Here is a 12,120-nt window from a genome sequence, read left to right as displayed (position 1 = left end):
AGTAATTGTTTCACTTCTCGAGTTCTGCTTTGGAGTACTTGGGTGCCTCTTCAAAGCCGTCAGATTCCTGATACTGGTTATCGTCATCATCCCCCGTATTCGACTGATCAGCAACCTTGATATTCGCGTCGATCTTATCATCCTCATTATGATCAGATGTGCATTTAGGGACCTCGAATTCATGAGATTCGGATCTCTTCCGTTCGCTTGTGGAGCCAGAACGTGAGCCGGGTGCGTGATTATGATATGGTGGAGGCCTCTGTTGTGTGAATGGGGAGGAAGATGAAGATTTTGGTGTGGCTCCAAACTGCGAAGATGAATGTTGATGATGCTGCATTTGCTGCTGCTGCTGAAACTGCTTTTGACGCTGCTTTTTAATGTTCTCTCTCTCGATCCAGTGTTTCTTAATATCTGGTTCGGCTGCTATAAGCTCCTGTTCTGTGACACCATCCTCAATCGACTTCAAAATCTTTAGCACCACATTAATATGGTTTCCATTAAGCTTGTCATCTCTCCAACGAAGCAGTCTCCACTTACCTTCCTTCGTACGGTAGCATTCACCTATTCTCCCGTTGAAAGATTCTCCATTGCTCTTCATCTCCTCCCACTGATCATCACTCACGTCCAACGAAACATGCCAATCCTCGTATAACTGGAAGCTGCTTCTATACTCACCTCCGTTTCGACTGATATTCTCATCTGGTGTTTCATCTTCATGTGGATCACGGCCCCCCTTCCACACAAACAACTTGAACTCAGGCTTTGCATCGTAGTCCAGGTACTCTCTATTTGGGTCGTGGTCCGGTAAGTCCTTGTCGATGTATTTGGGAAATTCAAGTTTCACCTTGAAGTCAATAGTGTTATCCTCAGCCGGCTTCCATTTAAGTAGCGTAGAATCTGTTCCTGAATGATACGGCGTGTCGCAGCATGTCAAAACAAGGCCATCCGAGACGTATGTCAGATTTTTCATCTCTTTGAAAATCTTGTCTATCTTGAACGGCTGGGTCATGTTCTTGAAGTCTATTTTAAAGGGGAAGTGGGAGCAAGCCTCGGGGAATGCACGCCGGAGTTCCATGTATGGACGATGAAACTCGTGCTGGGCATGGTAAAGCCGTTTGTATAAATTCTTGTGCATAACACTCACCATGTCCATGGCCAAGCAGTCGAAAATCAAATATCTAATTTCTCGAATCCCCGTGTTTGGGTTTGTACTGTAGATCAACTCACCATCGAGAATGGTTCCATTGTGTGAGGAGTCAAAGTTGTGTGCTGTGCGTGGGAAGTGAAAGCCCGGAACAACGTAATATTCATCTTCTCTATTGATTAGAAACGTTCCTTCCTCACCTGTATCCTGGTTGATGAGTACAAACATGAGGACACGCAAGCCATCTGATTTCTCACATGCCAAGTAGTCTGTGTCCATGAGATTTTTGTATAAGTGTTCCCTGGCCATACTCACTGGCTGGGATCCTGGAAATTGGTTGTATCTAGTATGGAGTATCTGTGAAACTTTGGTCTTTAAGTAATTGGACACTTGCTCGGGAACAAGCTCCCCAGGCATATCTGGGACAGCCCTTTCTAGAGTTGGATTCGTAAGCATCAATATGAGGGCTAGTGCCGATGTGTGTATTCAAGATGTGGGAGAATGGATAATTAAGACAGCAAATATGTGTAAAGAGATATACTATTGTATTAGCTCAGTGTGGCTTGGGCCAGATGACTTTTCACAGTTCCTTTTTCTTGTTATTTATTTACTTCAGTTATTTTATTTTATTTTTTCTAACATGTGAGAGATGTCCGTCAGCACATCCATACATAATGCAGGGCCGGGCTTTTTTTTTTTTCAAGCTCTCCCAAATTGCAGCATACATGATCTGGTCAGACCTTCCTCATTAACCGAGCCACAGGCACAAAATTTTCCAGCTCCAAGTACCAACGACTAAAAAAAATATACATGCCTGTAAGAGCACACAAATTACTACAACTCACTATTTTTTCCATCGTTCTATCCTGTCAGTGACTTATACAGCCTTTCCAAGTAGATCTATCCGTTCGCTATTGGATGGTGAGCCGTGCAATATGTCAGTAAACGATGAGAACAATAAACTTGTGACCTCATCCGGACGGCCAAGGCGTCGAACGACACTGCATGTGGACTATAAAGAAAAAAGAGAGACGGATATTCCTCTGCTACGGGTTCATGCTGGGTCAAAGCACTCGAACAACAAGAGGGGAAGGGGATCTAAGTCACATGCCACTGGATCTCATAGGATTGCTTCTCGCGGAAATGGTTCATCTTCTTCTATTGACTACATACCGGTGGATGAGATAATCCCATACAATTGGCAGCCGAAAGTTGGTATCAACGACAATTTTAACTACATTCCCAACATGAAGGGTGCAAAGATACACGGCAACACGTTGAAATTCAACGATGGAGTGAAGATTTCCAAAGGTGACTGCATCTACATGATTTGCGAACCACCATCTGAACCTTTCTACCTGGCAATGGTCACCGGGTTTATAAACAGCAAAAACAAGCAGATGCGAGGAACCGATTACGAGACTTCGATGCCAGCATCCGAGTTCATGTTTGAGGTTCTGTGGTTTTATCGACCCAGGGATATTTCGCGGCATTCCATCGACTCGAGGTTTTTATTTGCTACTGTGCACAAGGACTTATGCCCAATACAGAGCTTCCGGGGCTTTGTCACCATTAAGCATGCGAGCGAGATCGAGGACCTGAAAGAGTACAAGAAGCAGAAGAACTGCTTCTATTTCGAAAAGCTTTACGACAGATACATGATGAAAACGTACGATATGATTTCCACAAAGGAGATGACGAACCTCCCTCCGAATTACTACAAAGCACTCAACAAGAGGTTCTCCTTCATCTTTCTAGAGGCGGGACACGGGGAGAATCTTCTTGCCGAGCCTCAGAATTGTGAGAAATGTCACCAGTGGTGTCCGACCTCGGAATCCATCCAATGCTTTCAATGTGGCAAGATGTATCATTTAATGTGTGTGGACCCACCCATGACCTCGCGCCCAAAGCGAGGGTTTGCCTGGTACTGCAATTCGTGCACACGCCGAATGGAGGAGGAGATAAATTCTAAAAGAGGCTACATGCTTGAGAGTGCACTTCCCTCGCAGATAGTGGCAAACATGGAGAAGCAAGGCGACAAGCAGCAGCAGGATGCAGGCAATTCATCAAAGGAAGAAGATGTAGATGCGAAAAATGGATCTGAGAACTTGAAGGTGGAATCTGCAGATACGGAAAGCCAAAGGAGGCCAGAAACTTGGTCCCCAAGTATGAGGTACTAGCGACAAAGTTCCTCGAGAAGGATAAGAACTTATCGTTTAAGGAACGCCGGGAGATTGAGGAGTGGCCCTGGAGATACTTGGGAGTACACTCCCGATTGGAGGATGCGATGGATTTGCAGGATCGACCATATCCGAGGGCTTCATCTAGGCTTGGTTCACGATACCAGTGCACCGGAATTCCAGACTGGTATGGGCATCGTGTCATTTACTATGACACGGATAAGCCTGTCAAACCAAAGCGTAGGGCTGCTCAGAAAAGCAGGCTCTCTGTAAAGCCTAAAGGCAGCCGTAGGACCAGATCCCATTCTCCTGCTCTTAAGGTGTTCACCGAGGACCCTTTGGCCAAGAAGAAGATGCCGATTCCATCTGAGTTTGCCGGTCAGGACACGTCGAAGTTTCCTGGCTGGTTGCAACCCAGACCAAACGGATATATAGAGAGAGGAGGCAACGATACGGTTAGCTTGATGTGGGAAGAGCCAGAAGGTAAAGAGCGAGAAGAAGAAGTAGCACAGTATGTGGAAAAGTGCGAGCCGATTGCCAAACGATTGGACATCAACCCATGGACGCCAAACTTCATGGATGCCATTCTCAAAATACTTCTGCGGCACAATTACCAAGCAGAACCCGCCATATTGGATGCAGAAAAGCTAACGAGAGCAATCTTGAAGGAGCCAACCTTCTCTCCGGAGGAGGTGAAGCGGTTTGAGGATTCAGTCAGGATCCACGGAGATGAGTTGCGTCTCGTTTACAAAGACATCAAAACACAGCCATCATCGATGGTTGTGCGGTTTTACTACATGTGGAAGAAGACCAAGAACGGACACAAGATATGGGACAACTATCCGTACCGTCCCAAGAACCGATTTAAGTACATCAAGAACACCGAATTGGACTTGGACGACTCCGATGACGATGCCGCGTACAGCAGCAAGAAGATTGTGGATAAAGGTGTGAAGTTCAAATGCATCTACTGCCAGGCAACGCATTCCACACAATGGTTCAGGGCTCCGGGAACAACACTGCCGAAATCCGCGGATGAAACGTGCGAGGGGCTGTGCTTCCGATGCTGCAAGCTGTGGAGAAGATATGCCATTGAGTGGATGAGTCCCGAGGTCATCTTGAAGAAAATTTCCCAAAAGGGGTCTGGGTGGAAATGGAGGCTTGAATCTGAGCTCAGGGAGGATTTTGAAGACATCATTGCTGCAAGAGAAAACTACCATCACCACCAGAAACGCGCAAACGAGGCCAATTTGAAGAGGCTTGCCGAACAGAAGGCGATAACCATAGATGGAACAAAGCCCACTGTGGGCAGGCATCCAAATATAAAGGCCAAAGTTGCCGGCGACTCTCACAAGAAGCAGGCTAACGAGCAGAAGGCAAAGATCAAGATTGAGGAGGATACCAGCGACAACGAGTATACCAGCTCCTCGGACATAGGAGCTGCTTCTTCCAGAAGCTACTCGACCGATTCCCTTTCAGCGTTGAAATCAGAGGAGAACAGGTCTCCGACCTCCATTTCATCGAAAAAGCGGCACCAAAGTACGTTTAGCGTTACCATCCCGATGTCGAAGAAAGCAAAGAAGGGCAAGGCAAAGCCACAGACAAGAAAACGTGGTCGCAGAGACAGGTCAAGTGTCGTGATGAACGACCCGTTATTTGTGCAAATGTCGTCTCGATACAAATCAAAGTTCAATATCTACAATCCGTTTACCGCAAATGCAGCCGACAAAGTACCCTTGCCGCAAACCAGGAGTGCAATGCGGGATATAGCCACCTTCTGGAAGGCGTATGTCAACTCGAAGAGGAGAAGTAAGGCCAAGTCTGCCACTGCCATTAAAGTGGCCAAGCCGCTTTTTGACCCGGCATCCAGACCATGCTGTGTCTGCCGGGAGTACGGATCGCTGAACGAGATGCTAATATGCTCAAACTGTGGCCTCAACGTCCATGCTTCTTGTTATGGAATCGATCTCGGCAATTGCAACTTCGAACAGCCTCCCTACATGTACAAGTGGCACTGCGACCCTTGCTCAAACGACATACACCCACTTGTATCGACACAGTATGTCTGCTGCATGTGCAATGCTCGTGAGAGTGACCATGATGGTGCCATGCATGGAGATAGAGAATCGATTCCTGATGCTTTGAAGCGGACTCTAAGCGGCAGATGGTGTCATGTTGAATGCTCTGTTTTCACAAAGGAGATCACCTTTGGAGATGCGAGAAACATGCAGCCGGTGTTGGGAACACAGCTGGCCAACTTTGCCAATATACCGCACAGATGCTCTGTGTGCGGTGGGAATAGTGGTGGTCTCATTGAGTGCAAGTCATGCGGCCAAACTTTTCATGTTACCTGCTGCCAGGACCACCCTGGCATCTTTTTGGGCTTCTATCTGGTGGAAAACGATCAGCTGTACGCAAACGATGCATATGCACAAAATGCACTGGGATCGAACAAATGTTACGTGAAAATAGCTGAAGATGGCCGCTCTGGGTTTATTGTACCGGTTGTTTTGTGCCGCAGCCACATCACAGATCCAAGTCGCAGAAGTTTTGGCGGAAATAGGCTTTACACTATGAGAACAGTTGTCTACATGATATCAAACACTCGTGTGGTCGACTCCGAACAAATGCCGCTAATTAAAGCATTCTGTGCCTGTGCAAAACAGGATCGCAAGCATCTGCAAGCTGGAGAGTTGAAAAGATACACTTACGAAAAGATGCTCGAGTTGTATGACAAAAGAACAACCAAAAAGGACCATGAAACGGTGCCAATTCAAAGTAGTGACGCATTGTCCAAGATAAGCGAGTTTGACCAGTGTTACAAATGCATCTACTGCCACAATGGTAACACAGTTGAGTGGCATGAGAACGATCATGGTGCAAAGGTGTGTCACAAGTGCTTTGTGCGGCTGCAAAAGCACGTTCCACTGTTTGATAAGCTGCCTGATCTATCCGAGATAAGCGATAATATTGGTGAAAAGAGCATCGAGCAACCAGAAGGTATAAAAAAGAGGCGCACGCACATCTCGATTAGCGACATACTTTCGTAGGAAACATGATGATATCGCATCGCATCTGCAAATAGCCGCTAAAGGCATTATTGTACATTCTGTAAGCATATATATGTTAGTGTATAAATATACATATATTGGTATTATTTATCCTTTTCACAGGTATCCTCTTTCCAAAATCCCCTGGATTCTTTCAATATCCGCGAGCTTTGTAGCTGAAACAAGCTCCTGCTTCAGCTTCTTCCTCTGACTGGTTGAAAGCCTCTGATATGTACTTTTCATATGGATTGTCTTACTATCCAAAGCCTCTTTTGAATACTTTTTTTCAGGACCCATGCCTATATCCACAGCGCTCTCAGATACCTTTCTTGCAAGATCTGTCGGCTCTTTGTGTGTGCCAAACAACTTTGTGGCCTCCTCCTTCTCATTTTTCTTCACCTTCTCAGAATCCAATATCTTCAACGTAGGGAATTTCCAAATGGTCCAAAGCCTATAATTTTTCAACCCTGTGATCGGGTTTCCAGTTAAGTATAACTCTCTCAAATTCTTAACTGAGGACATTCCTGCAAGCTCTTTTGGAGACCTTATGAAATTATTTATTAGTGACACCGACTCCAAGTTATAAAGCTTTGATGCAAAGTTAGGACTCAATATTCGAATTCGATTACGCGCCAAAAGTAAAGTTTTTAGTCTGCGTGATTGGCCAAACTCTGGTACTATTATTAGGTCATTGTCAGTCAAATCTATGCACTCAAATATGTCTGTATCAAGCAATTGTGATATCCCGATATCAAGATCGGAGAGTGTTAAAGAACGAAGGGAAATTGTTCTTTCACCAATAGGATTTATGAACGTTGGGGCATCTGCCACGATTACGGGAGTGAGCTTCATATGTAAAAGTAGAGTTTGCCAACCAGATAGTTTTTGTGGTGCTGAATTGCCATAAATTAGTATCTTGCGAAGAGATCTCGATGTGTACAAGTGCTATAAAATTAAGCATTCAAAAATGTCTGGCCAAATTTAACGGTGTACGGGTGCACCAGAAATACATTCGTGTGTCCCCCTCATTTTGCTTTAGCAAAAGCGTCTTTAGGATATATTTACATTTATGTTCAGCTATAAATAAGAAGTTGGATCTCCAGCACAATTCCCGAATGTAATTATTCATCAAGAGAAAGAGATGAATGTTGGCTTGGTAAGATTTTGCCGTCAATACTTTCATATTTCTCCTTTGTGACTTTTCTCAACTGTTGCACCTCCTCAGGCGTAAGAGGATCGACAGTCTCTGCTGGTGAAACAAATTCAAAATCACCGAATCCAAACGCTCTGTCAGAGATCTTGTCCAAAACATAAAGCTGCATCCTGACATATCTAATTACAGCTTCAAGTTTGACGATATCTATGTTTTTATCGCCGTTGAAGACATTTCTCCATATAGCTGAAGCCAAAACAGCATCGGACTGTGATGCAAGTGCCTCGTCAAGAGAAGCCACTATACCGATCATCTGCGAATGAAAATCCTTCAGGTATCTAGTTCGTATAGTGCCTGAACGGATATCCATCTCTTCTGAAAGTCTCATGTCAATGTCTTTGAAGAACTTATCAACAAGCTTCTGCTGATAGTTCTTTCCAACTTTGAATGGGAGGGCCCTCATTCTGACAAAGAGCATCCAGATGTGCAAAATTGTTATCTGATACCACTGGGCAAATGTTCTAGGCAAGCCTAATGTTGAATACCAGAAAGCCGCGGTCTCTGATAAAACCTCATTCTTATACTGGAGAGACTGATCTTTACACATGTAATAGTATTTCGAACCACCAATTGATCCTGCTCTGATTCTGTCCATATCCATATGGAAAATCGAGACAATAGCCTCACCTAGTGCCTTCTGCCACTCAGGCAACCTCACAACTGCCCTCTCATATAATGGCTTCTCCAATATTTGCTTAGGATTCACATCCTTCTTTGGGATTTCTGGATTCACCAGATTTGGCATGGATGATTGCTTAGCGTAGTTGTGTGGAGATTCACTTGATGCCATATCAGTAGTTTGCGATTTATATCTCAAACCAACTATCATATCATATCTAATGGCACTTCCAAGTGAATGGCGGCTTATATTTGCTTTTGCAGCCCGCAGTCCAGAATAGGCAAGCATTTCTTGAGCTGTTATTGGTCTTTAGTCAGTGGCTTGGTGCAAATGATGTTTGCTTAGTTTTCTCAAGTACGGCGACAGGAATCGCAAAAAGAAATAAAGAGAAATAACATTTTTTTTTATTCTTTTTCCCCCTTTCTCGATTTTTAAAAATTAGAACGGGACCCCACCCGAACTGTGAGAAGCACCAAAAGTGGAATAAATTTCATTATCAGTTCTAACACTACCTGTGATAGAGCACATACTAAAAGCATGATGAGATTATTATTAAAAGGACCAGGCTATAAAAAGAAGCACATTTATACATGTAAAAAAAATAAACACTCTCAATCCACGATATCCGCAGTGTTCATAATATCTGCATCTGTATCTGGTTGCTTTGTCTCTGGCTGATGCTGTTGCTCATTAATGCTAAGACTCTCTATTCCATCTTTGACATCTTTACTGGAAGTCTTATCTGTTTTCTCGCACTGCTTCTTGAGTTCATCAAATTGCTCCTCGTTATCAAGTAGTGCCTGTACTTGAATTACACCGCATCTGTCAAATGTATCCAATATCTGCTCGGCGTCTTCCACACTCATAGATGCAAACACCTTGTTAATTTCATCCAGGTCTTCCGTCTTCAAAGCTTCCTGCATGTTTTCAGGAAGTGTCTGGAAGTATTTATACTCCTCTGTTCCCTCTTTTGGAAGCTGAACCGTTAGTTCGGAGCCAGGATCAACAGACCGTAGCTGAATCTGTTCCACTCCTTCATTTGGATCTTCTTTTTCCTGCTCCTCCTTCAGGATCTTGCATCGACTAATGATGTGCTTGTACATCTTGTCATAATCCTGCATAAAAACGGCATACGCAGGTGAGTTGGCATCAGACATCTTCTCCACAAACATGTCGACCAGCTGCTTTTTCCTCAGTGCACTATGGTTCGCAACTGCACCTCTGAACAAGTCATCCAAATACTGGAGAAGCAGACCTTGGTGAACTATCTGTTTTGTTCTCTCTTTGTCTCCAGACAACTCGGAGTCAAAGGCTTTCATCATCAAAGAATCCTTCTGTTGCTCACAAGCAATGTAAAGATGCTCTTTCACAAACATACCTGCATCCTCAATATCGCGCTGTGGTATCTTAGAAAAAACAAGTGTTTCTGGAAGACATTCTACATCATCGAGTTGATTCAAAGGCTTGGATGGTTTCTGACCAGAATCATCCCTTACATCGTTTATCGTTTCCACTTTTTCTTTATACTGCTTGCTCTCACTGGCAGATGCACCCTCTGATGCCGCAGGATCATGTTTTCCATCGTTTGTATTATCGATAGCATCTGGATCGTTTTCCTTCTGCCTTTCCTGTTTCTCGTTCTTGTTGATAAAGGATGAATCAAATCCAACGTGGTAGTCCTCACTCGTAATATGCTCGTGCTTCTCTTCCTCCAGCTCCTCTAGCTTGGGATCAATCTGCTCCAGAACCTTGTTGATTTTTCCCTGGTGCTCTTTAACTTTTTGCAAAATGGTGCTACCATCCTGAACATCTTTGCCTTCTTTCTTGATATCAGCCTCAATCTGTGTAAATAGATCCTCGATCATCTCGTTGTACGTAGGGGAATTGTCATCTTGTTCAATTGTGCACTTTTCCTGTGGATCGAACTGATTGTTGATGTATTCGTTCCTCTTTTGTGCATCTGTGATATCAATAATGGAAAAATGCTTCAACAATTTATTCACCCTTTCTGTCAATTTTGTGTACATTTCCTTTTGGATCTTCAGCCCTTTAATTTCAGCCTTTCTTTGTGCCCTTTTCTCGTGTATATCTCTTTGCTTCCATCTTATAAAGGATGCCTTATCCACGTTTGGATGGCACTCAATGTCGGAATCATCAGATAATTCTAACCTGTCCCATTTTGAATAGTCAACCATCTTTAGCAATGTTTAACGCTCTTGTGTCGAATCAGTTAAAATTTGATATGTTATATAATGCAGCCTTTATTAAGTATTAGAGTTATACAACAATACCTCCCTTTATATATGAGCGATCGAAAAATATACTAAAATAATTTCCCCAAACTTTTTATTTACTTTTTTTAATCTTTAGTGTGTTCTGGAAAGTTCACCGGACAATCACCAAATAAGTCAATTTGACAAGAAGAGTGTACAAGAAAAAGCAATTATTTTTATCAAAAATAAGGATTTTTAAAGTAATTCAAGCAACATATATATAACTGGGCCATATCATTTGTAAGTTCAACCTCCTTCATTTGAACCCCAGGTAAAGCATTGTTACGCAATGTAAAAATGTAGACATGTTTGTATTGGTGTAACGATGCATTAATTATTTGCTGGTCGGGATAAAAATGGAGAAGAAAAATATAAATTAATAAATTCAAGATAATTTAAAATTATCTTTATCTGAAGCATTGAATTTAATTATCTTCTGCCAAGACCCCACAACTCTTTCCCAACCAACAAAGCAACACAATTTCAGCTTGTTATTTCTAGTACAATATTTCTGACGCAAGCGTATTCAATACAAAGAGTCATTTGGCTGCATTCAGACCCAACTTTAGTAATTTAACGGTCGGCAGATAATACATACTTGATACGATTTAACTATTCTCCATTGGAGACATAATGACTACGAATGAAGGGCATCAGAATAGTCATTCTGACACTTTGAATGGGGATTTGGGACTAGATCCAAATGCAGTTGACTTTGATTCCTTTTTGAGTGGGCATTTTTCAGGGCTATCGGGCTTACAAGGGAATACAGACAATCCGGCTAACTTTGTCGGTTCACTTCCGGCAAACCAAAGTGGCTTTAATACTGAATACGGTGCTAAGCCTCACAGCAATCTCTCCAGCAGTTATACGGTTGGACCTTCAATGCGTGCCCAATCAGCTAATACAATGCAAAGTGGTGTCAAAGCTTCACTTTCAAGAGCAATGGCTTCAAAGAGTTCTAGAAGTGGCTCAACAGTGGAAAGAAGTGCAATGCATGGAAATGCAAGAAGTCCTGCTTCTGTATCTTCATCTGTGAGAGGCAAAGGAAGGCCTAAGAGAAGAAGTTTGGCTGGAGCATCTACCTCTGCAAGTGTACAGCCTGTTGATAGGAAAAGAAGAGATAACATTAATGAGAAGATTCAGGAGTTGATGCGGCTCATACCAAGGGATTTCTTTAACGATTCAAAGGAGAAGTCAGGTACTAAGGATGGAAAGCCAAACAAGGGTCAGATACTTTCCAAATCAGTCGATTATATCACCTGGTTGCAGCAAAGAATTGATGAAAACAACAGGAAGGAGGTCGAGCTGAGTATCAAACTTAGGAACCTTGAAATTGCCAATAACGTTCCAATCAATAGACGTATGAATTTACTGCACACAAGTGCTGAGATTGGATTATCGAAAATTGGTGTTGGTCCTTTGGCAGAGCAACAGTTAGAACGTCAACAGAAGGCAATGGCAACATCTGGTAAGAGTCCTAACTCTCCGGCATCTCCCGGTATCAGACGCTGAACAGTGCGATCATTTTTCCCACAGCTTTTCTACGCAACGTTATATTTTTAGTTGTTCTGTTCTTGAATGCCAATTCTATAATTTTATCTTTTTTGTCCTGGGTATACACTATTTGCTTTTATTGAT

General features: G+C 43.1%; 6 protein-coding genes across 6 annotated transcripts; 2 read left to right on the top strand and 4 right to left on the bottom strand.

Moving 5' to 3' along the window:
- Positions 1–10: 10 nt before the first annotated feature.
- On the bottom strand, positions 11–1,600 carry BRETT_003980 (uncharacterized protein; the record flags this gene model as incomplete). The annotated part of the gene is made up of 1 exon (XM_041282480.1): positions 11–1,600. One exon carries the CDS (start codon positions 1,598–1,600, stop codon positions 11–13), a length of 1,590 nt encoding a protein of 529 aa, XP_041136319.1.
- Positions 1,601–2,079: 479 nt separating this feature from the next.
- BRETT_003979 (uncharacterized protein) lies at positions 2,080–6,374 on the top strand (the record flags this gene model as incomplete). Its single annotated transcript, XM_041282479.1, has 2 exons — positions 2,080–3,258; positions 3,282–6,374. 2 exons carry the CDS (start codon positions 2,080–2,082, stop codon positions 6,372–6,374), a joined length of 4,272 nt encoding a protein of 1,423 aa, XP_041136318.1.
- A 117-nt stretch (positions 6,375–6,491) lies between these two features.
- Positions 6,492–7,226, bottom strand: BRETT_003978 (uncharacterized protein; the record flags this gene model as incomplete). The annotated part of the gene is made up of 1 exon (XM_041282478.1): positions 6,492–7,226. One exon carries the CDS (start codon positions 7,224–7,226, stop codon positions 6,492–6,494), a length of 735 nt encoding a protein of 244 aa, XP_041136317.1.
- Positions 7,227–7,495: 269 nt separating this feature from the next.
- On the bottom strand, positions 7,496–8,494 carry BRETT_003977 (uncharacterized protein; the record flags this gene model as incomplete). The annotated part of the gene is made up of 1 exon (XM_041282477.1): positions 7,496–8,494. The coding sequence occupies one exon, from the start codon at positions 8,492–8,494 to the stop codon at positions 7,496–7,498; it is 999 nt and encodes a 332-aa protein (XP_041136316.1).
- A 323-nt stretch (positions 8,495–8,817) lies between these two features.
- Positions 8,818–10,401, bottom strand: BRETT_003976 (uncharacterized protein; the record flags this gene model as incomplete). The annotated part of the gene is made up of 1 exon (XM_041282476.1): positions 8,818–10,401. One exon carries the CDS (start codon positions 10,399–10,401, stop codon positions 8,818–8,820), a length of 1,584 nt encoding a protein of 527 aa, XP_041136315.1.
- A 711-nt stretch (positions 10,402–11,112) lies between these two features.
- On the top strand, positions 11,113–11,994 carry BRETT_003975 (uncharacterized protein; the record flags this gene model as incomplete). The annotated part of the gene is made up of 1 exon (XM_041282475.1): positions 11,113–11,994. One exon carries the CDS (start codon positions 11,113–11,115, stop codon positions 11,992–11,994), a length of 882 nt encoding a protein of 293 aa, XP_041136314.1.
- Between the last annotated feature and the right edge of the window lie 126 nt (positions 11,995–12,120).

The sequence above is a fragment of the Brettanomyces bruxellensis genome, chromosome 6 (assembly GCF_011074885.1).
Source record: "Brettanomyces bruxellensis chromosome 6, complete sequence".
Lineage (NCBI taxonomy): Eukaryota > Fungi > Ascomycota > Pichiomycetes > Pichiales > Pichiaceae > Brettanomyces > Brettanomyces bruxellensis.
Note: the sequence above shows the minus strand (reverse complement) of the source record. Positions and strands in the feature narration are given on the sequence as shown.